This window comes from Cyprinus carpio, chromosome A5 (assembly GCF_018340385.1).
Source record: "Cyprinus carpio isolate SPL01 chromosome A5, ASM1834038v1, whole genome shotgun sequence".
Lineage (NCBI taxonomy): Eukaryota > Metazoa > Chordata > Actinopteri > Cypriniformes > Cyprinidae > Cyprinus > Cyprinus carpio.
This window is the reverse complement of record NC_056576.1, coordinates 16,121,199-16,147,008: the sequence shown is the minus strand read 5'-3', so window position 1 is coordinate 16,147,008 and position 25,810 is coordinate 16,121,199. Positions and strand designations below refer to the sequence as shown.

At 36.1% G+C, this 25,810-nt stretch overlaps 1 protein-coding gene across 2 annotated transcripts in view; it reads right to left on the bottom strand.

Annotated features, from left to right (window-relative positions):
• zmat4a (zinc finger, matrin-type 4a) overlaps positions 1-25,810 on the bottom strand; it is a 77,071-nt gene that overhangs the window by 15,950 nt on the left and 35,311 nt on the right. For both annotated transcript variants that reach the window (XM_042755252.1, XM_042755254.1), the window contains exons 4-5: positions 21,270-21,426; positions 8,658-8,882 (exon numbers count right to left, since the gene is read on the bottom strand). In XM_042755252.1, coding sequence (XP_042611186.1) covers positions 8,658-8,882; positions 21,270-21,426 — 382 coding nt within the window. The remainder of the gene's footprint in view (positions 1-8,657; positions 8,883-21,269; positions 21,427-25,810) is intronic.

The window sequence follows — 25,810 nt, the reverse complement described above, 5'->3', positions numbered from 1 at the left end:
CTGGCTTCTATGGTGAGATTAAACTAAAAAATGAGCTGTTTAGCAGCAAACACTCAAGATGGGTTTGGTGAACACAGGGATAAAAAGTACCCCATGTGTACAATGAGATATACTGCCTTTTTTTACACGTTGTGGAACTATATTTCTGCTGGAGGTCCTGGACGTCTTGTTTAGATACATGGCATTATGGATTCTATCAAATACCAACAGATAAAAAATCAGTAAGTGACTGACTCTGTTAGAAATCTTATAATGGGCCATGTTAGGATCTTCCAACCGTACAACATCCCAAACACAAACCTCAAAAACAACACAGAAATTGGTCACTGAGCACAAAACCAAGCTTCTGCTATAGCCATTCCAGTCCTCTGACCTGAACCCTACGGAAAATGAGAGGAGTGAACTAAAGAGAAGAAGCACCAACATGGAGCTGGGAATCTAAAGGGTCTGAAGTGATTCTGGATGAAGGAATAGTCTCTGATCTCTTGTCAGATGTTCTCTAACCGCATCAGGCATTATAGGAGAACATTTAGACCTGTTAAACTGGCAAATGGAGTTTTCAAAAAGTATTGAATAAAAGGGTGCCGTTAATTGTGGCCAATGTGTATTAGAGAAAAACATTTATTTCATAATGATATTTATACAGCAGCAACTCTGAAGCAGATGCAGCAATTTATGACTAAGAATGGTCATTGTGTGCATGTGACAACAATATCACAAATTCTCCACAAATGTGGCTTGTGGGGGAGGGTTGCAAGAATGAGGTTAGCCAAAATGCACCTTAAAGATTCTGAGGCAGATGAGACTAAAATGAACTTATTTGGCTTCAAGACCAAATGATATATCTGGCGGAAATCCAAAAAAAAACCCAACCTCCAAAAAAAACAACACCAAAACAAAAAAACATGTAGTTATATATATCCTGCTTTGGGGTATTTCTCTGTAGCAGGGACTGAAGCACTTGTCAGAAGAGAAGGAGACCTGGATGGGGCAAAATACCGTCAAATCCTCTACCAAAAACTTCTCAACTCTGAAAAAAAATTCACAATGGGAAACAATGAACAAAGAACACACAAAACCACAACAAACAAAGGACAAATGAGAAAAAGGCGAATGTTCTTGCATGGCCTAGTCTATAATATATAATTGCATGGCCTATATATAGCCCATACTTAAACCCCATTGAAAATCTGTGGAAGAAGACTGCAGTCCACAAATGCTCACCATCAAATTTAACTGGACTTGAACATTTCTGCAAAGAAAACTGGGCAAATGCTGCAAATTCCTAGAGCACAATAAAGTTTAATGGTTCCTTCAAGGATATTATCACCTCAGGCTTTTGGTCTTACATTTACATTTAATCATTTAGCAGACGCTTTTATCCAAAGTGACTTACAAATGAGAACAGTAGAAACAATCAGATCAACGAGAGAACAACAACAGTATACAAGTGCTATGACAAGTCTCAGTTAGTCTAGTACAGAACACGTAGCCAGGTTTTTTTATTTTTTTATTTTTTTTTTTATTATTGTCAGGGATCATAACACCACTGAACTGGGACATGCCCTGGAACATACTGATACCCACATCTGTCGATCCTATAGTTTATCGAACTTAAACTAGTTGGAATAAACGGTAAGACTATTAGTCACTAATCTTTACACTCTAAGAGTCAGTTTTTGCCATCAATAATCATATAAGATACCAGCACACACTTACCAGACCTGAGATTTCAACTAAATCTAATGTGTAGCAACTTTAGCACTCTGCTTCAAACAGGCTTTAGCTGCATTTAAAAGTTAAAAGTGCTTAGCCATTTTTCATTTCCTTTTTTTTATATACAATGGGGTTTAAATTTCTGAGTCAGCTGTTTAGAAAATGTTTGATTTTTTTTTTTTTTTTTTTTTACAATTATTATTATTTATTTTATTGTTAATTACTGTAACATAATTCTTCAGAAATCTTGAAATCAGAAATGCAGCCTTCATAAACATAAAATATTTCTTTCAAAGACATTAAGAAAAATCTGAATTATTCCAAAAGTTTGACCAGTATACATATATTCAAATATATACACATGCATACATATTCAGTAGACACGCTACTACTAATTAGAAAAATGCTTTACCATGCCAACATGCTTTTTCAACTCTTGCCTCTATAGGACAACCTCTCTGGCAAGTTGATCGTTTATGAAGTTTAAGGCAACACTGGTTCATCTATTTTTACCTCCAGGCATCTGCCCGCCCGATGGTACACCACAGATCTCGCTTTGACTATAAACCTAAATATATGTTTATAGGGAGAAATTGGTATAGGAAGATTGTGAAGATTCTGTAAAGTATAAAGTGTTCTAACTACTCATCATTTACATGGGCAGTGATCATGAGGGCAGAGGTCAAATTCACAACACCCTGTCATATTCAGCACATTATCATCCACTAACCTGTTGGACAGGCTTGAATCAGCATGTTTGCACTGTAAATAGACAATGTGTCTGCTTCAATTCGTCATCAGCACTGCTGTGTGAAATTAAACATTAAATATATTAAACAACAATGAATGAGAAAAACATGCCCATATTTGTACAGTGACATACAGATGGCATCTAAGCGGTGGGTAATTCAGCAAACACTGATTCACTTCTGCTCCAGAAAAAAACATATCAACCATATCAAATGGAAAAAGCCCATGGCTAGTGCACGTATTTAGCACTGCAAATATAATACAACACAATTCATTGAGCATCAATTCATTTAGGTCACCATTTACCTGTATGACTTTCTTTTTCTGCAGAAAAAAATGGACCCCTAAATGTTGCAAATTAGTAACTTAAAGGTACATATTACCTAAAGTGTACATATTTTAAAAGGGTACTATTTCAGTGACAGCTGTTTTTTGAGTGTAAACACTGTTAAACATTCTTTATAATATTTACTTTTGTGTTTTATAGATGAACGTGCAACACAAGGATGAGTTAATGATGACAGAATTTTATTATCAGTACATCATGATAGTTACGAGGAAAGGATGACCTCCATAATTCTCTGTCAGTGCATCATCAGCTGTATAACTGCAATGATAATTGCATACAGTTTATGTTAATGGTTGTTAAAAAAATTTTTATTGGTTATAATATTCAACTGGCATCACGTGAATAGAGGCCTCGTTTCTGTAGTTTAAGACAATGCACCCTTTTATGTTTAACCTCCTAAAAAAATCTACAGAATACAGAAGTATCGTTTAGCCCTACCTTTGTGTAAATAAAAAGGTGCTGCAATTCAAAGCCGCTCGAAGAGAAAACGTGCCATATACTCACAGATACACACACACACATTCATGAGAAACCACACAGACATAGTGCTCAACAGAAAAGTTATGAATATTTCATGATGTTGCAGTCTTCAAAGTGTGACTGCTGGCTCCCTCTCTGATGCTCTAAACATCAGACAAAACTCAAAGGATGCCCGGGACAGATATATGCAAACAGAGAAAACGGCAGAAAAATCTAAGGCGAGCAGACAGAGGGAGAAATAACATGGGATGGATACTGAAAGAGAGACAGAGGCAAGTGTTGTAGGTGCTAACGCTTTGTGTGAAAGATGAGTCTGCCACCAGCAGCTTCCAGCCCAATGAATTAGACAGCAAGTTCTCCTGCAACATTTCCCCGTCTGTGAAACTCTCTCTCTCTCTCTCTCACTCTCACAGACACACACACACACACACACACACACACACACACACACACACACACACTCCGGCCATTAGGGTGATTTGCCACATCATTACTAATTGATAATCATGTTGGAGAGAAGCCATCAGAGGCGTACTACCGAACGCTGCGGTGTCTGTGCTGACATTTCCTGGCTGGAGTAATGATTAGGTGACATTATTGAGAGACCTTGCAGGGCACAGTGCGAACGGGCAGCCGAGGGGAAAATTGAAGAGATGGTTGGCCTCAATGAAGAGAAAATGTTCATGAAATATCAGTCTGACTAGCTATTTCTACAGGTCTATATTGGTCAAGGTCTTCCTGATACAGAAATGACAGTGTATGATAATGAACACAACCTGAAAATGGATGTATAGGGGAGGCCGGGGATAATTAAGTTGTAAGTGGTACAGTGGTACATGGTGTATCAGTATAAAGGATTTAAAAAATAAATAAAAACCATTTGGAGGTAGAAATAATAAAAAAAATTATTCTAATTCTAATTTGCGATCAGGCTGATGTTAAATGACAGAACTGGTATCATCTGAATCAGCAGATTCTCGTTTAATCTCTTGTTTTAACTTTCATCTATACTACCAGTTTGAGGTTGGTAAGATTTTTTCAAAAAAACATTAATACCATCAAAAAATTTTACATATAATAAAAAAAACAATTAAAAAAATAATACTACAATTTATGAAAATGTAAAATAACTGTTCTCTATTTGAATATATCTTAAAATGTAATTTATTTCTGTGGTGGCAATTTTCAGCAGTCATTACTCCATTCTTAATCCACATTATCCTTCAGAAATTGTTCTAATATGTTGATTTGGTGTTCAAGAAGAAATGCGTTCTTATAATGAATGCAGAAAACAGTTGTGCTGCTTAATATCCCAGGGAACACATGTTAGTTAAAAAATGTTAGACAATGCAATGTAAGTCACTTTGGATAAAAGCGTCTGCTAAATGCATAAATGTAAAATGTAAATGTAATATTTCTGATGATTTTTTCTTTAAGTTAAAAAGAACAACAGCCCTTGTTTTATTAAATTTTCCAAATTTCTTTGCTGTTTTATTTTCTTTAGTTTTTCATTAAAATGAAATGGGTTAAAAAAAATGTGGGGACAAAGTTTGGGATAAATACAGCAAAAAAAAAAAAAAAAACTTACAGCTAAATTTTCCCCACTTTACAGTGTTACCTAAAACTTTGAGCTTGCATATGAAGGAGGATGTTTGACAAAATCTTAATATAATTCATAAATCTATTGTGACCTTGGGAAATGTAGATAACTTCTATCCTCAAGTGAAGTGAAATCTCCAGTTTATTTTCTCATTCAGCACTCAGCCTAATTGTTTTCCATTTTAATCTGGTGCTGACAGACTAATATTAACTATGAGCCTGGCCAAGTCTCCAGTGTCTCTTCCATTAACAAGGATACTCTGAATTCACCATCTATCACTCTAAGTTGGGGATAACCTTCAGTCCAAACAAACTAAACCCAACCTAAGCTCAATGCTCATCTCAGTCTCACAGCGCCTATCTCTGTGAAGCTTTGATCTGCATTCCTTTATCTCTAATGAGATGAAACATCTCATGTTACTTGAACTTTCTGCTAGGCATTGAAACCGCTGGCCCGGACTCTTTCCTGCTCACCTGAGAGAAAAATTGATTTGTAATTGTTATTGACATAATGTGAGCCACGTGACAATGGGAGAGCACACTCTTCATTCTTTAGAAATGAATAGCCTGTATCAAAGCCTCTGGACACACAAACCTATTGCTTTTATTCTCTTGGAGCCCAAGCTGGAGAAGAGGCAAGGGAAGTAAAAGACACATTGAGAAGTTTTATTGTTTTATGTGAACGCTTTCATTAATCTATCGAGGAAGTGAGCCCCACGGTACCAACTACCCCTCTAAACTGGAAATAGCTTTCAATAATAAAAAAAAAAAACTAAGTGAAATATAACATGAGCAACAGAGATCACTCTTGTGACCTCACAGTTTGCCATTGAGCTCTCATTTTTTGATTGACAAAGAGGACTCCTTCTTCAAGGAAATGCAGTTATTTTTGAAGACAACCTACACTCTCAGAAATAAAGGTACAAAAGCTGTCACTGCGGCGGTAACTTTTCAAAAGGTACACTTTACCTATTGGGTTCTAATATGTACACTTGAAGTACCAATATGTACCTATAAGGTATAACAAAATGGACCCTTAAGGTACAAATATATACCTTTTGAAAAGGTACCGCCCCAGTGACAGGTTTTGTACCTTTATTTCTGAGAGTTTAGCATCAAAGGAGCTGAGATTTGTGACATTTCTGTGCTGCATGATAAACAAGTCTTAACAAAATCAAAATGAAATATTAAAAAAATCTATAATACTAAACCCAAAAGCAGATTATAGGATTTCCAAAAAAACAAAAAAACAAAAAAAAAAACATTACAATGTTTGATTAACATATATATATATATATATATATATATATATATATATAGATTCACACAAAAAAAAATATACAGTATTGTTCAAAATAATAGCAGTACAATGTGACTAACCAGAATAATCCAGGTTTTTAGTACATTTTTTATTGCTACGTGGCAAACAAGTTACCAGTAGGTGCAGAAGATTCTCAGAAAACAAACAAGACCCAGCATTCATGATGTGCAAGCTCTTAAGGCTGTGCAATTGTGCAATTAGTGGAAAGGGGTGTGTTCAAAAAAATAGCAGTGTCTGCCGTTGACTGTACAAACTCAAAACTATTTTGTACAAACATTTTTGTTTCTAGGATTTAGCAATCCCGTGAATCACTAAACTAATATTTAGTTGTATGACCACAGTTTTTTTTAAAAACTGTTTCACATCTGTGTGGCATGGAGTCAACCAACTTGTGGCACCTCTTAGCTGTTATTCCACTCCATGATTCTTTAACTACATTCCACAATTCATTTACATTTCTTGGTTTTGCTTCAGAAACAGCATTTTGGAACCACGACCCCACAAAAGTTCTCGATTTCATTAACTTCCTGAAACAACCATTTCAACACTCCATAACATTAATTTTGTTGGTTTGGAACCACGAGTTTACTAGTGTGTTTGGGGTCATTGTTTTGTTGAAACAACCATTTCAAGGGCATGTCCTCTTCGGCATAGGGCAACATGACCTCTTCAAGTATTTTGACATATGCAAAGCTGATCCATGATCCCTGGTATGCGATAAATAGGCCCAACACCATAGTAGGAGAAACATGCCCATATCATGATGCTTGCACCACCATGCTTCACTGTCTTCACTGTGTACTGTGGCTTGAATTCAGAGTCCGGGGGTCGTCTCACAAACTGTCTGTGGCCCTTGGACCCAAAAAGAACAATTTTACTCTCATCAGTCCACAAAATGTTCCTCTATTTCTCTTTAGGCCAGTTGATGTGTTCTTTGGCAAATTGTAACCTCTTCTGCACATGCCTTTTTTTAACAGAGGGACTTTGCGGGGGATTATTGAAAATAGATTAGCTTCACACAGACGTCTTCTAACTGTTACAGTACTTACAGGTAACTCCAGACTGTCTTTGATCATCCTGGAGCTGATCATTGGCTGAGCCTTTGCCATTCTGGTTATTCTTTGATCCATTTTGATGGATGTCTTCCATTTTCTTCCACGTCTCTCTGGTTTTGCTCTCCATTTTAAGGCACTGGAGATCATTTTAGCTGAACAGCCTATAATTTTTTTGCACCTCTTTATAGGTTTTCCCCTCTCCAATCAACTTTTTAATCAAAGTACGCTGTTCTTCTGAACAATGTCTTGAACAAACCCATTTTTCCTCCAGGCTTTCAAATGCATGTTCAAACAAGTGCTGGCTTCATCCTTAAATAGGGGCCACCTGATTCAAACCTGTTTTTTTTTTTCACAAAATTGATGACCTCAGTGATTGAATGCCACACTGCTATTTTTTTGAACACACCCCTTTCCACTAATTGCCCAATTGCACAGCCTTAAGAGCGTGCATATCATGAATGCTGGGTCTTGTTTGTTTTCTGAGAATCTACTGCACCTACTGGTAACTTGTTTACCATGTAGCAATAAAAAAAAAATACTAAAAACCTGGATTATTCTGGTTAGTCACATTGTACTGCTATTATTTTGAACAATACTGTATATATATATATATATATATATATATATATTTTTTTTTTTTTTTTTTTTTTTTTTTTTTTACTTTTTATTCTAATTGTTATGCTGATAATATAATTTGTAATATAATTTAATAGGAAAATGTAACAGGAAAAATTTAAAATAGATGCATTTTGATGAATGATCTCAGACTTTTGCACCCTACTATACATATTTCTGGGGTGGGTTGTTTCAATGAAATATAACAAGTCAGTAAAGTGAAACAAATATGGAATGATATTCTGGACAATATTCAAAAGGAATTGCAAATTTAATTTGCAATTGTTTGTTGATGTATACCTTGAGACAAAATCCAAACGCAATTGCAAATTAATTTTTTGTTGTTGCAAAATAGACACATTTATTAAATATTTGTCCCCATTTTCCTCATTTGAATTAATAAAAATGAAAAGGTGCATCATTTTCCACCAGCAGTGGCAGCGTGGCATACCTCCCAACAATATCAAAGAGAAATAGCAAATGGGTGAATTTAAATTGCTATTCCAAAATGACAGAATCATAACTTGTAGAAACATTGGAAATGCAATTGCAAGTGGCCTTTGTGTTTCCATTTGAAATTTGGCAGACATATTACATACACGGAAAAGAAACTGGCCATTATAATCAACATTCTCATTTCCATCAAAGACCTGCAGGACAGTAAGGCAATCCAAATCTTTTATCATTCAGTTCACTGCTTCATCATCTAATGAACTAAAAGCAAAATAATCACGCATCCATAAACAGCCATTAAGAAATAGTTAAAGAGTACCTTTCATCTCTCCCATGTCTAAAGTCTTCCCTAATTGTTCCAGCAGTTCTGCACGTGCTGCGTTCTTCTTGTGCTTTTTGCCATCGTAGTGTTGCTGTGCCATTCCAGGATTGTTGAACCAAGCATTGCACAGCTGACAGTAGCGATCAGAATCCCGGTGCTGACGAATTGAGCTCAAAGGTGAGGTTTCTGAGGAGGGTGTCTTCACTGGACTAGGTGGCACCTCTGCAGAAAGCAGAAAAAGAGTTACATTGGATTATTGATTTAACACATTATTTAATATTTTATATATCCAAGACTTTGGATTTAAGTGCAATAGCAAAAAACGCTGGGGAGGTATATTTGGCAAGTCTGCAGAAGTTTGGAAACCAGGGACAACATGGTAAATTCTGTATATAGAACTTTAGGCAATGGCCAAGATGCTGTCCTCTCTAGGACACACCCCTAAATACGGGGTTGAGATTCACAGGAGACTTTTTTTCCCCTCCACATTTCCATCACACTCTGTACATGTTTCACTAGCTAGAACCACGCCACAAACAAGCTATGAAACTGTTAGTTGAACAGGGAGTTGGGGAAGAGTAGAAAGAGGATGAAGGGGTCGAGGGAATGGGATGATGGTCAGGTTGATCAGGGCATCTAGAATCGATGGCTCAGAGAGACTCGGGGCGGGGGTACCGTCTCTAGCATATATTTAGGCCAGACAATTAGGACCCCCGATACAACCTGATAGAAAGATAATGTGGGATAAGGTTGGCTAAATGGATGAGAAAGGGAGGGAAGGGTAGGTTCGAGAGAACGAGACTAGCAGTATGGTATGAGGTGGCCCGATATACAGTATATGGAGGTTTCAGGAAGTCAGGTGATTGTTTGGGGCGTGCCCCTGCTCCTGAACATCTGTTAACCAATTAACTCCATTTGTTGGAATCAGGGATCAAAGGTTTTGCAATTATTTTGACAATGTTGGAGAAGATGAGAAAATGTATTTCTTACTGCCCTTACGAAAAAGAAGTTTATTCAAGTGTGCTATTAGTATACTTCTTTTAAACAAAAAATAGGAAAGTATGCTTTTAGTTTACTTTTTATGTACTTCTCAGAAATGGGCTTTATGTACTCCTCAGAAATATACTTAAAATAACATTTAAGTATACTTGACTTATACTTACAAAAAGTCTAAATATACTTGAACTTTACTTAAGTATACTTAATAAAATAAACTTGAAGTATACTACTTTTTGGTAAGGGTGGCCATAAAATTTTATTTTGTATTATTTTTATTTTAAATATATATAATTATATATACACTACCACACAAAAGTATGCATTAAATTAAATGCTTTTTTTTTTTTAAACTTTGCATTCATTCTGAATCCTGAAAAAAATCTATAGTGTAAATATGGTTATTATATTTGAATTAAATTATTTAAAAATGTATTTATATTTTCCATTAACACTGTAACAAACATTACAGGAAATGTCACTTGCAGCATTACCATCTCCATTTCTCAGTGAAATGCACATGCCACAAAAAACTAAGGAAAATATGTGATTTTGTCCATCTTATTACTGTTTCAGAGGCTTAACATGAAGAATATTCTATATGTTTGTCACAACATTAATTCCTGGAGAAAAATGAATTTAAATATCTTAGATAAAAAAAATAGGGCAGTCATTGCCTAATGGTTAGAGAGTTGGACTTGTAACCCAAAGGTTGTGGGTTCAAGTCTCAGTACTGGCAAGGATTGTAGGTGGGGGGAGTAAATAACCAGCGCCCTCTTCCACCTTCAGTACCATGACTGAGGTGAGACCCTTGAGCAAGGCACCAAACCCCCAAATGCTCCCTGGGTGCTGCAGCAATATGCCTGCCCACTCATCCGGGTGTGTGTTCACGGTCTGTGTGTGTTCACTATTGTGTGTGTGCACTTGGATGGGTTAAATGCAGAGCACAAATTCTGACTATGGGTCACCATACTCAGAATTTCACTCAAGAGTTTCACTTCACTAAAAGTTGTTAGAATAGGTGAGGTTTGGGACTTAGGTTTTACAGTTTGTACTGTTTTGATTTGAATAGCTTACATCACAAGGGGCGGACTATCAGTTTTAAAGCATGCAATATTGCCATATCTAATAAGATTGTCCTCCAACTGGCAATGAACTTTGTTTTATTCTATTGCCAAATCCAAGTATTACTCTCATTTGGAGCTTACAGAGAGTGAATTTGGACCCTGTTTGCAATCCAGATAGCTTGAGGATTTTTAGATTTCTTATAAGTACATGCTCAGACAACAAAAGAGAAACTCTCATAAATTATTTCCAGCTATGTGATGACATTTTTTTTTTCTGCTTGGATAACCCAATGAATCAAAGAAAAATATGTGCCTTATTCTTGTTCACTGCAGTGATTCTAGTTGGAAATTATTTCTGATCTTGACAGCAACATCACAATCACTGGAATTTTACTTATACTTCTGTTTAGATGTGCCCTCTGCTTCATAACTAACAAGCTGTTGCCACTGACTTTATCAGGAAGGTGATGCTTTGCATTGTATCTAACAGTCCTGCGTCTGCGTCCGTAACATACCAGAGAATCATAATGCCGGGCTTAACAATCAGTTTTAACACCTCGGTGGCTGTCAGCTCTGCCATAGAAAATTTTTACAAAGCTCTTTTCTGCCTTGACATCACATCCCATTGTTTGGCAGAAGGGACAATTGGAGAGAATGGGCCACTTTGTGTCTGAGTTTATTAGTGTTCATAGGTGTCATTGAGGGGTGAGAGTGAACTGAATCAATATCTTTGACAGAGTTTGTTCACATTTACACTGACTGCTGTAAACTCAAACTCTCTTCTTTAGCCTTATTTGCAACATTATACATGATTTGATATATAAACTACATACACAGCAAAAGCTATGGCAGAGGCTAAAGAGACTCCACATAAACTTCCTCCAAATATTTAATTTATTAGCATATTTGTAAAAACAATCTGGAACAAGAGACGTGTTGAAAAGTACCCTTGTTGAGCCAGGAAATGAATACCCTGCCAAAACACGTGTATTATTCCTTCATTCTGTTTTCATTCTTCTTTTTACACACTTTCCAGCAGGATTGATAAAAGTATAATGAATGCTTTAGTTGGGACACAAAATATAATTTAGCCAAATGAACAACCACTGCCGCAAAAATTAATTTTGATACCGCAAATTAAAATGCTACATGAGATGAAAATTTAAAGAAGATAAATGAGCTGTCACAAGAGAGGGCGACAATAAATGAGCAGGCAGCTTCATTTTGAGAAAGCTTAATCTAGTTTGTTTTTAACTGACGGTCATTCTCTGTAAAGAAATATTGTTTATTGCATGGCCTATCTGTTTGTGGCACAATGAAAGGCAATACATTTGCATTAAAGACATTAAATTAATTAGTCCTGCCTGAAGTGTGGTCACACCTCCTCTTACAGGAAATTTACATGGCATTTTAAGCTGCCTATGAAGAACAAATGTTGCCTTGACAATAAACAAAATGTTAAAAGTGCAAGGCAAAAACAAATTTAAGAAAAGTGACAGTTAAATAAAGCAGATAATGTGTAATTCATAAAACTCCCTTAAGCCCTTGCTGCAGTTATTGGAGTATCTGACAGACTCTTGCATTATAACACTATGGATATTGGCAGAATCCGGCACCAGCACTGAAACATTGGTACTGATTTACAAGCTCAGGGGTTTTCAGAATGTCATCCATCAAAAGGAAAAACAGGTATAAACACAAGACCAAGACGATCCCTGAACAATATAAGGGAACTGTGTTTTATGCAGCTTCACCAAGCTTTTTGACATTATTTACTAGATTATTTGCGCTTGTTGTGAGTTACGTGTCACACAGTGACAACTTACTGCAAGTTCCTTGCTTTAATATTGTCACTGTCACTGTGTTGTGTGTGTGGAATAGAATATTTGAAGCTGAATGCATTGATTCATCATTATATTTGTGTACTAAAATGCCATATATTCTTATTGTGCAGGGACCCTTGTTATAAAACATTGCTCACATGTCATTCACAAAAAGTTGAATAGCCAGTCTGCTTGTGTGACAGTTCACTTGTTTGGTGAATTATTCTAAAATATTACAATTTAAAATAAGTCGTTTGTATTTCAAATATAGTTTATCCATTACTCTGGACTTCAGTGTCACAGGTTACTTCAGAAATCATTTGAATATACTCATCTGGTGCTCAAGAGACATTTCTTATATTTATTAATCTTGAAAACAGTTTAGCTTCTTAATATTTTGTGTGATATATTTCTTCAGGATTATTTGAGGAATAGAAAGTTCAAAAATAGAATTTATTTGAAAGATAAATCTTTTATAACATTATAAATATCTTTACTGTTACGTTTGAATAAAAAAGACTTACTGACCCAAAACTTTTGAACATACATACTACCATTCAGGGCAGCCCTAGTATTTTGGCGGCCCTAAGCATATTTTTAAAAGAGGGGCCCCCCCATAACCACCCCCCATCCCCCATCGTATACATCTTACACTGACACTTTATTGTAAAACAATGTTATTTTATTATCATACATGTGCTATGAATTATTTTTATATTTTCTGCTGTCATTTTCATTTGAAAATTTTAGCAATTTTATTGTTTGTTTTTGTTGTTTTTATTATTTTTGTTGATTTTCTGTGTAGTTATTATTTTATTTCAGTTGTAGTGTTAGTTATTTTAGAACATCAAGATAAACTAAATGAAAATGGGAAATGTTGCCTTGTTAACTAGCTAAAATTAAACAGTATAAGTATTTTATTTCAGTTAACATTTATTTTAAGTAACATTTTTTACCAAATATTTTTTTTTATGAGTTAACTATAATAACCCTGTTGTAAAAAATTACCAAATTGTCTTAATCATCTACTCAGTGTTTATCTTTCAATTATGAAGATATATTTACGTATATTAGCTGGAACACTGTGCCTGTACAAAAAAGGGGATAAAGGATAAATGAATATATTCCCAGGGAATGTCCCCAATAACACCATCACTAGTCTAATGCAGACGACAATGTCTCACCCAATGCAATTACTGCAACCAGACTTCTGCCTTAACAGTCCTTCTGTACTGCCCAAATTAAATTTGGTGCCACAGGCCTGTGACATGAAGTTGTTCATTACCGCTATCCCAGTTTTACTTAATGTTCTCATGGTCACCAGGGTGGCCACAACCTTGTTCATAACTATTACTCCTTGCTCTTTTTGGGGCATGAATCCAGCTCTTTTACATTATTATAGTGTATCATTAGCACCTTACTGTCCACTCCCCCACTGTGCCTCTTATTCAAAAGCTCAGGGAGGAGCAATGAGCATGTCTTGATCCCCAAAAGGCAGATACACCTCCATCCTTCCATTTATTTGCTGCCCTTTCCCTACTGCAGCAGTAAAGCACTTTAAAATCACTTAGAAGGCTCCCGAGTATCACTGGTTAAGGAGAGGCTATTTCTATATACAACAGAAATGGAATTAGGGACAGAGGAAGGGATAGCAGGTTAAGAACAGTGAAGACATATAAACAACAACAAACACGTGGTTGATATTTGGCATTTTTTAAATATCGGCATCGGCCGATAAGTTTTTCTGCTTGGCCGATGAGTTCGAGGCGGGACTTTTATTTTGACAGCGCTTAGATCAGCTGCACCTGAACAACAGTGCTCACATTCTCCCTCTTGTTTACTGTCGTTGTTAACAGTTCTGTCTAAATATGGATAGAAGTCTGTCTAATAATCAGATAGAATGGTTAAACAAAGGAATTAATGTATACAAAAAGTATTATAACGATTGCTTTTATATTATTAGTAATAGAAAGGCAAACATTATAATACTTTCTCGTTTCCCATCAACATTAAGCAAATATGCATTTATATGATTTAAACAAATCTTTGAATGACTAATGAACATTTTTCACAAACCTTGCAAACTTAGTTGAATCCAGCTGTGAGATCTTGTGAAGTGTGCATTTTTATCCCGCATGTTCTCTGTGTGATGGTCGGTCCGTGTGAATTGAATACTTTAAACTTTAAACTCGTGATTTTAAATTATGACGCTCTTTTATGGATCTGCCCACTGTCATATTCATGTCATTTTCTCTGTGCTGTATGTAAAATGAGTGTTACCCTGGCTTTATTTGAAAAATATGATCCCCAATGCACACATACTTCCCAGAACACTGAGTGCCCTTTTGGTTAGTGTTTACTTCCTTTTTAATTATATTTTTATTAAATATTTAGTGTTGTTTATTCACAGCAAGAGTGTCAAATGGTACTGGCAGGTGAGTAACAGAGTCAAAGTATCAGTCTTTAGGGAAGATGAGGAGAGTAACACAGTTAGTGGTATTCCAGGAGATCGTGGAATGGAGATAGAGGACTGCGCACGCCTCAGTTGATGAATGAACTGGGAATCCATGGAGTTGATAAGTAGGGAGGACACAGGAGAAGACACTAGAACAAACACAGGAGTTAAGCGCAACAGAGGTAAGTCTTTCAATGTATCTCACAGATATCAGCAAGAGAGAGTGAGTGAGTCCACCTTGTAAGAACGAGATCAGACACTGGATGCTTATGAATGTGCACTGAGGGTGATTGCTGATCCGTGCCAGGTGCGTGTGATCAGAACTCAGGTGAGGGTGTTCGCTATGATTGGGAGGTGGCTGAGCCTGGCCGAACTGACACCTGTTTTCCAAGATATCGGCATCGGCAGTCAAAAAACCAATATCGATCGACCACTAGTTCATAATGCACTGACTGAAACAATTTCAAGTCTCTCACATTCTAAAAAAAATCAGTTCATGGCCACTGCTGCAGTGAAAAAGATTCACTGGCAATGTGCTTCCTGTCTCCTTTATAACAAACAATAGTCTGACACCAGCAGGCAGGAGATTTCAAACATTAATGAGATTCTGTGGGAGGAAATAACAAAGAAACTTCAGGTAATTCCAGGTGACAGTTCAGGCAATAAAGGAAGAGTTATCTATCAGGAGATTTACTGCAGGCACAAAGACAGCTACTGGATTTGAGTGACATAAAGATGGAGAGGGTCTTTCCAAGAGATCATTCATCCAAGCATACAGCCTGCACAAGTCACAAAACATTGCAAGATTCTTTAGCGACAACTGTGGCGTGTTGTAAGGTCTGAGTACACCCAAACACCTACACACTTTTATCACAATTAATTGTGGGGGAAAACATGCAAAATATCTGATATATTTAATAAGCGAACTTGCAAGGTGCAGGCGATGTGTGTATAATGCTAGAAATTATGCTTTGTCAAACGTCATGACAGTTGTAGATGAAGATTATGCTGCCTTTACATGTTACCTGATTTATTCTAAAATTTGTAAGTTAGCACTAAGTTAGACTCAGAAGTTGCACATTAAAAAAAAAAAGATCTTTATTATGACTTGATTTTTCTATTTTTTTTCCCCCAAATACAAATTGTCATATACATTTACGTATAACAGAAAGCATTTGATGCATATTATTCGTTTTTTTTTAAACAAAAAACAATGAAAACATCAAAACACCACTGAATATAAAGCTACATCTCTGTATATCTATTGTGTCTTATTTGTCTTATTAACATTCTAACTACATCTTTTTCGCCTGCACTTAACCAACTAATACTAGTACTTACCTTTTTTCTTTTCTATCATATTCCCAAAAAAAAAAAAAAAACTCTGGTTACGTGTTCTGTACTAGACTAACTGAGACTTGTCATAGCACTTGTATACCGTTGTTGTTCTCGTTGATCTGATTGTTTCTACTGTTCTCATTTGTAAGTCGCTTTGGATAAAAGCGTCTGCTAAATCACCAGATCAATTCATAAATACAAATTCATAATACACAAAACATCCATATAAACAGCTTTAGTGTGCAAAAAAAATTAAAATGGAAAAGTTTTTACCCTTGCGTTTTTTAAAAAGTTTTACGAATAAACCACAACATTTTGAAAAAGATTAGCGTTTACACATATCCGCGAAAACAACCAAAAATGCATTATGTATGCCAGGCCAGTAGTTGGCACTGTCACCTTGTTAGTAAACAGTACCTGTAGAGAAGTGACAATTATAAGTTGTATATGATGCGTCTCCGCTGTTGGTTGTAATATTGGTGAAGTAAATCCACACTTTGCTGCAAAAGCATTAGCAAACTCTTGAGCAGCAACAACAGTACCATGTACTCAGTCAGCACTGTTGTGTATGTTTGTTCACGCTTACCTTTAAAATCAACACCTACCTAACACGTATTACGCATGTGCACGACGTCACCGTTTTCAAAGATTCCCGTACTGGGTGTTTACACGGATGCAATAACAGTGGCGTTTTCAAAAACTTGCACTTTGAAACTTGTTTTCAAAAATATCCGTTTTCAGTCTCCAAAACGCTGTTGTCATGTAAACAAACAGACAAAACGCATAAAAAGTTTCCCATTTTTGGCTGAAAATGTTGTCGTGTTAACCTTATTAGCCTTATCCTTATGCAATGAAGGTGTACGGCTTGACAGATTCTATTTCTGGATCAACCAGAACAGGATCAAAGGCTTTTTTCCCCATTTTTTTTAAATCCTTGCAGTTATCCGCTTTTCTCTCTAAAAAGTCCTTACTGGAGTTTCTGTACAATTTTCTCACTGCTGTATCTAATCTAGTTCCCTGCTTTATATAAGCAGGGAGTTTTTGACCAAATACAGTATATATTTTACAACATAATGCCTTACAATAAAACATTTTTAAAAAGCTTTTTGAATAGGCTGGAAGTCTTAACAATTGGAAATAGTATATAATTATATTTAAATTATAATTAGGTAGCTTGCCCAGTTTACACAATACTGCTGTATCTAGTCTAGAAACACATACAAACAAAAACTAATTTTCCCATATTTACCAAAGGGCAAAGATGTTTATTGTAGTAACAGGAATCACAGGCAACCAGACCTGACTGCAAAACACCCTGCTGAGTAATTTAATAAGATTGATGTAGTACTTTTAAATGTCATGTATAAATAAACAAATGTACATGTAAGTCAATAAACACAGCCTTCCACTGGATTCTCATTTGTCTTACTGAATATAAAAGAGGTGGAGGAGGTGGAGGAGGAGGAGGAGGAGGAGAAAGAGACAGGATGTTTTGTGTTATTGGCTGATATCCAGCTGAAACAATAGTGTTTCCCAGGAGATGAGCTGGCCTCAGGTCACTGGCTTCACTCAGCTGCGTCACTTTAGCATGTTATGTAGAAATCAATAAGAGTGGCCTGTAAATGGCCTGGTTTAATTTCACACAAACTGCTGTAGGGCCACTAAGCTCTGAACACATCACACAATACACGCTAACTACTTAAAGCCATCATCATTAAGTAGTAAATTACTTGCATGCACATTTTTTTACTTGATTTATTAAGCTATTCAGAAATAACTTACATTTTAACTGGAAGACAATGACTTGAATATACATCTTCTATTTTCAATTTTTTTAAAATTCTTAAAAGTCTTAAAGTCACAATGTAACTGTTATATGATTTTTATAAAAAGCCAACCTAGACTTTGGCTTTTTTATAAAAAAGGCAAGGTTGGTTCAGATCAACAGTAATCCCAAGAAAACTCTGTGATAAGAATTCATTATAAAATTTAATTAAAGGGGTCATATGATGCGATTTAAATTTTTCCTTTCTCTTTGGACTGTTACAAGCTCTTGGTGCCTAAAGAAGATCTGTAAAGTTGCGAAGATTAAAGTCTCAAATCCAAAGAGATATTCGTTATAAAAGTTAAGAGTCAACCACACCTACCTAAAATGGCTCATTCTAACATGCCCCCACATTTGCATAACGCCACCCAAATGTTCACACAAAGAAAGAACGTGTAACTTTTATTATCACCGTTGCCGCTGGCGCCATGTTGTGGAGTCGCTGTATGTTTCGTTGTGAAAGCAAAACTACTTTGTTTGGCCTTCCAAAATAGGACACAACTAGAAATCAGTGGTTAAGTTGTATTTACAACACTGTTTCGGAACTCAAATATTCTGATGTGTGCAGCACATTTTACGGAGGATGAGGACTGTTTCCTGTGAGAGTAGCCTACAATGCGATGTCTGTTTTCTTTAAAGTGGGGCAATTCCAACTTTGCAAGGACAGTCTGGCGCTTCTGACACACAGCCTGTAAGTACATTTTCATATGTTAAGGATTTGCCACTGATGATTCAAACGCAAGTATTGAGCAGTGTAGAGTAGCGCTTGTTGTTTGTCATTTCTCCAATCACAAATGCAGACATGGTTTAATGTTTATGCAGTCTGATATGCAACGCAACACATAAAAAGACAGTATAAGTTATTATAATGAGTAATTTGTCCCCACTGGATGCAACAAATGCCTCGTTTGTAATGGGTTTTATTGGTTTTGTCTCATCGCGCCGGGACACACGGCATCACAATATGGTAAGGAGCGTAACATTTCCATCACACCCTTGAGGTATTCAGCCAATCACAATGCACTGGATAGCTGGCCAAACAGAGCAAACCTCACTTTTCAGAACAATGAGCTTTGTAAAAATCAACGCATTCCAGAAAGGCGGGGCATAGAGGAGAAACAATAACGTACAGTATGTGGAAAATAATATGTAAATTTGAACCTTAAACCACATAAACACAATGCATTACACCAAATACACAAAATAATGTTCTTTTTAGCAACGTCATATGACCCCTTTAAACTAACACGAAGACAAAAATTACAACCATAAGAATTTGCCATTTTTGTTTTGAACTAGATTTTTAAAAGATATCTTTATCTCAAACTCTTAGACATCATTATTTGTAATTGACCTGGAAAAGACTCCAATTCTAAAGAGATCACATTCCAATTCTAAACTTCAATAATAAACTATGCACTCAAATATCACTTAATAGATAATCTTTCCCTCTAAAATGCTTCTCTAAAAACACTTTTAGAGATACCAGCACTTTTTTTTTGAAGAGACATAGCAACGTTTACAGTTTGTCCCCAGATTGCCAGGGCACTGAAAAGCTTACTGAGTTTCAAGAAAACTCCTCTCTGCTCAGTTAAGCTGGGCCTTAGCTAGTCTGTCTCAGTACGCCACATGTCAAAGGGATTTATGGTCTGCCTCAGTCCACTCGGAGTGGGACACAAGCCTTGTCTGTCTCTAGCCATCAGACGCAGATGGCACAGCTAATGATGGCATCAGTCAGTGACAGGAAACATGGGAGGAACAAGCAGAGAGAGAGAGCAAAGAAAAAAACAAGACTACAGTGGTAATACATTTAAAGCAAGATATGCTACATAGCCTTGCATTTAAAACCAGACTGTGAAAAGAATGAACCTATGAATTTTAAATTAACATGGAAACACACAAGACCATACAATAATATGCACCATGAGGCTGATACCATGAGGTCATTATCAAAAACAAGCCTATTCAGGGTGATAAAGGCAAGGAGTTTATTTTAATAGTAATATTAAAACATTTTTTTAAAATAAAAATAACAATAATAATAAATGTACTATTTATTTTATTTAGATATAATAATAATAATAATAATAATAAAAAATAAAAATAATATTACTTTGTTTAGATTTTTTATTATAATAATTATGATGTTTTTCAAATATAATATATTATAATAATAAAATCAATTTAATTATAAAAATATCTATATATAATAATAATAACAACAATAACAATAATAATAAATCCCACAAAATAAACAGTGGTTTTCATTCACTAGTCTGTCTTGTATGCGCATTAGATTACATCAGTGTGACATAGATAGTGGACAGACTGTGGCTCCATCTCAAGCGTTAGAATTGTGTAATTGATCCTAAACACTGGATGTGATGTGGTGGGCCTCCTAACTATGCTATATGAGGCACAGTTGTCCAGTGAAGAGTTTAATTAATAAACACATTGGGCATTTGGAGGCACAGCCAGTAGTAAAGCTGGTGACTAATGGATGCTGAACGAAACCGCGAGCCAGTGTAGTCTCTCTCTCCATTGGCTGAATTCGAAATGACACACGAAGCCTCTCTCTACTGTACACACTGTATATCCTTTATGCATCCTCCTACGGGCAGAAGATTTCTGAGAGCCCACACATCCCCGAGTGTTTCCTGCACATCTTTGGCAGGTCGCTATTGTGCTGTAAACAGGTCAGAAACCTTAAATTCACAGCAAAGCACTGCATGATAGAAACCTAATGCAAGAATTAACACAGACATAAATACAAATATGCAGACAGTGTGACAACAGTATTCTCAAACTCACTGCTTTCATTTGGCTGCTTCCGTACAGCTCCTTTTACAAAGTCACAGACAGACACGTATGCATTCTTCTGCCTTATTTTTAGGTCAATTACCCTTGTAGGCAAGTAGGCGGCGAGCACTGATGTGCTGTGCAAGACTGTGAGTGTCTGGCTCTTTCAAACGCCTGTCCTGATCCTCCAGCCATACGCAATCATCTCTGACATATCTACTCATATATCAACAACCTGCTAGAGTTTTTTTTTTACTTTATAGTGCTACGTGTGTGCATGTGTGTGTTTGTGTGTCTAACACGTACCTTTGGCTGTTATGGCAGGCTGTTCCCCCAGCAGAAGTTTGAGCCTCTTAGCATGGATCTTGCCTTGGTAATGAGACTGCGCTACCACCGCTGAAGTAAAGGACATGTTACACAGTGTACAGCACTTGTTTTTATCCACATCTCCCTCCTCACTCCCCTGCAACACATCAGACACATTTATTGGGTCAGAATGTCAGACAGAGCAAGGGCATGGGGTTAAAAGAGGAAATCAATCGCTTTGCACAACATTTCTCACAGCAAATTTTCTCCCCTTAACCCCGCAGGTCAAACCCCCCATCAGTGCTACAGATGTAACGGAGTAAAGAATGAGAGCGAGAGGGGGAGAAATGTCTTGACAAATTTGGGATTGCTTATGTGGTTCCTGGTGGGATTCAAATGGAGGTGATTTACCAGTAATGGGGCCAGTTTGATTGAACTATCACAGGCAGAAATTGAGGAGTTCACCCACTGCCTGCTGTAAGATCTATTGCATATTTTACATCAAATACAATTTGTGGAATCTATGGAGCCATTTAATGACTGAGTTTATTTTCCCAGTGATACATTCATCAGTATATGCTTGGCCTATAGATCCAATAGAATTCCCTTTCAGAGTTTCTTTTCCTAAAACACTGTAATTTTGTTAAGATTCCACTATGAAATTTGCTAGTCTTTTGCCTTGTTAGGTGTTCCTTACAGACGTTTTAGCTGTTAACTGTAATTACAGGGAGAGACATTATATTGATAGTAATCAAAAACAATGGTTGCCCTACAGCTCAGTTTCCAGCTCTATGAATAAAACAAGGAGCTTATTTGCATGAATTTTCCAGCAATTTTGTTCCATTGCCACACAGAGCCTTGGACCATAGGAAGGGCAAACTGGTATTACACATGTGGAGTGAAAACAGGCTTAGGTTGCGCTTGGAGGCATTCTTACACAAGCAAAGCAAAAAGTACTACATTCGCCATGTTGGTTTTGTCCAAACTTTGAAGCAATTTTTCTCAGTTCCAGTGTGGGTGTAGTTACTGCATTTGTTTTGGCCAGTATTGCTTGCTTTATTTAATATACTGGTTTTGCATAATGTGTAACAGGGAAGTATGCATTGAAGCTATTTTTGGTCTGCAGGTTGACCTGCAGAAATTCATTGTTTTCTCTTTTTGTAAGTATCATGGAAGGCAAGCACCCTCAGTGTTAATGGAGGGAGCTGTACACACCAACACAGCACTTCTCCAAATGACCTTGCTCTATGCTCCAGTATGTGCACTGTACATTCAGTATATCCATTACCACATCACCTGCTCTGAAAAGCAGAATCTCTCACAGTCCTACAGTGCATTCAGAATGCTGTGGTCTTTATAGTGACATTCACTATCTAATACAGCAAAATGAAATCACTGCCAAGGGCAAAAAAGAATGACTCTCTATTAAAAGAAAACTTTATAAAGAACATAGGTGTTAATAATTGCTATGCTATCTGCAGGGGGGGGGGGGGGGGGGGCACCATTTTAAAAGTTAAAAGTTTAACTGTTAAATTACGGTGTATGGTTGTTTTGGACTTTTCAAAAGTATGATTTTGATATGCACAATGGTGCAAATTGCAAAGCAAATTTGCACTGGCTGAGAGTATTTCAATTGTTTCAATTGGTAATTTTAGACATAGTGAAAAAGTTTGTGTTATGATGCAAATGAACCTGCAATTAATAGAAAAGAACTGCTAAATAAGTTTCTAACTTTAATTTAAATATTTATTTAAATGGTAAATTTTAACAAGTGGAAATATGTCCATGTTTCAATGTATTTTCTTAGAGCACATTTCTGGTTTTATTAACAATCAACTCTCTTTTTTTTTTTTTTTTTTTTTTACAAAATGCTATAAACTGCATCAAAATGTTCTTCCTCTGAAACAACTTTCTTTGTCTGCTAATCCAAATGGCTATTATGGGATTATAGGCATTCTGTTGGGTGTTGAACTATATATTTTCATGTTGACTGTCCTTTTTCACTTGGAAATACATCAGCTTTTGGAAGTGACTTAGTCATGTTTAAAGTTCACGTTGTCTTATAGATAAATGAAAAATAAATGCTTATATTTAAGCATCAAATCCAGAGTCTAAGGTAAAACCCACAAACGTGTGCGTGCGTGAACAATATTGATAACATTCTGAACCGAAAAATTACATCCAAAGCTCTTTAATAGAAAAACACAACAGAAAACCCCTGACTCAGCTGTATCCCACAGATTTAATCTCCAATGTGATCCGTCAGATGTGTGTGACTTTATTCTAAACTCATGTGCAAAGCAGAAGATAATTACACATCTGAATATATGTCTACGCAGCAATTCACAGCCTGTCACTAAAAAAGACGCATTGCTCTTTGGCAAAAATGATTTGCGTCTATTTCATTCATGCAATACAATAATCTTTTTTATCTGAAAGCTGTAAATTCACTTTTCTGTCAACACAAGTGTCTTCCACAGAGCTTTACTCTTATAATAGTATCGGTGCAACTTCAATAAGCAAACAGGCAAAAAGCTTATTGTTGTCCCTACATAGTAAGGTTGGAGAGGAGAAAGTATTTTAAGTTACACATACTTTAACAGAAAACAAACATTCTGCGAACCACTGCATTTCAAAGAATTGCAACTATTACCTAGGAAGACAACATGCTCTTTAACCGTTTTTCTACTCAAGATTAATGCTTAGTGAATGCTTGTTTTCTAATGCAGCCTATTCACACACAACAATGAAGCCTCTTTGCATTGAACCTTCATCAGCTTCAGCGATAGCTAATCTTTTTTGAATGCATGCATGCCCATGAATACCTTTGCCAACTCTACTCAGTTTAGAGCATTTTTTCCCATTTTGGGTTTTAGCTTTTATTGATAGAGACAGTTGAGTTTAGACAGGAAATGAAGCAGGGAGAGAAAAGGCAGTGAGAGTGGGAACAGTACATGACACCATAGTCACTGTTCAACATGTCTGGAGCATTAACCACAACATTATGTTTTCAACAAAATCAGTTTTCTTAATTTATATGATAATTAGTATGAAGGTAAGATTTCAATTCAGAAATTAGGTTTAAATTCAATTCAAAGCAATTTATTGGCACAGTAAAAGTGTTACCGAAGCATAAAGTCTCTCACATGCAATAAATATATCAATTAAACCATATTAGGTAAATTTATATTAGGTTAATAACCCCTTAGCAAATTAAAACTTAAATTTAAAAATTCTAAAAAAAAATCTAAAATTCTATTAATCACTTTAAACACTTTAAACCTTATAAATATTATAACCATACTGCATACTCCTCAAGCGATAGTTCATCCAAAAATGAAAATGTGATGTAAAGCCACAGGGTTTAATTTGCATTTTTCTGTGCATGTTTCTTTTTCTCTCATATTCTGTGACCATTGACAAGCATTGTAGACTGAGAGAGTGCAACGGCTGAAGTTAAAAAATCATAATTTGTGTTCTACTGAAGAAACTAAGTCACCTACATCTTGGATGCCCTGGGGGTAAGCAGATAAACGTCAAATTTTCATTTTTGGGTGAACTATCCCTTTAAATTAACTTTACTTTGTACTTCATGGTGTCGACCACATTTCTGACAACTGCTAAGAATAAAATCATGTCAAAAACAACACTGTTGCCTTTTCTCTGATGGATATGTTGGTTAAAGGGGTAGGCTAATTCACTGCTGGCAAAAGATAAGAGAAAACAGAGAAAAGGGTTGTGGCAGTGCAGGTGACATGCAAAAAGTATACACATTGTTCACTTATATTATTGACACACTAACTACATTTCCATGAACTTATGTCAGAGACGGTATTGACTCAAACTGAGTTAGGAGTTTGAAAGCTAAACTGAAATTGGTTTGTCCCATATTTTAGTGATTGATTTGTGCAATAGTCTTGGATTTTGCATATTTCTGCAGTATCGTATGAAGTCAATTCAAAGAGACAAATGACTGCCTATTGCCCAACTAAGCAGCGACAGAACTGTTAAGAGTTTGACAGGGTTCATCAGGGCTATGATGGAATAATCAGGAGGCTGATAACCATCTGATTGGAACAGCAGAAGCAGCCTGTGGTACAGAGATGCTGAATTTGTAACTGCTGTTCAAATACCAAGAAGAGAGAAGGAGATATGACTATGTACACAGAAGATCAGCGAGTCTCAAAAGGAAATGGTGCTTTCTTTTATGTATGTACAAACTGTAAACCTTGTGTTTTGTATTTTTATGTAAGAAAATACCTGTACATAATAAAACAAATATTTATCATAAGATTGTAGGGGTGGGAATCTCTAGCCACCTCACGATTCAATTCGATTACGATTCAGAGGGCTACGATGCGATGATAAAACGATTATCGATGCATCTTTTTCATAAATACAGATTTTCTTTTTTCTCACCTTGTGACTATTGAAGCAAAGTATTTGTAATGGTCAATAATGAATTTACTTCCGATATCTTTTATTAATAAATCAAATGGAAGTGATTTGGCAAGTCATCTGGAAGATAACATTTGCCAGCA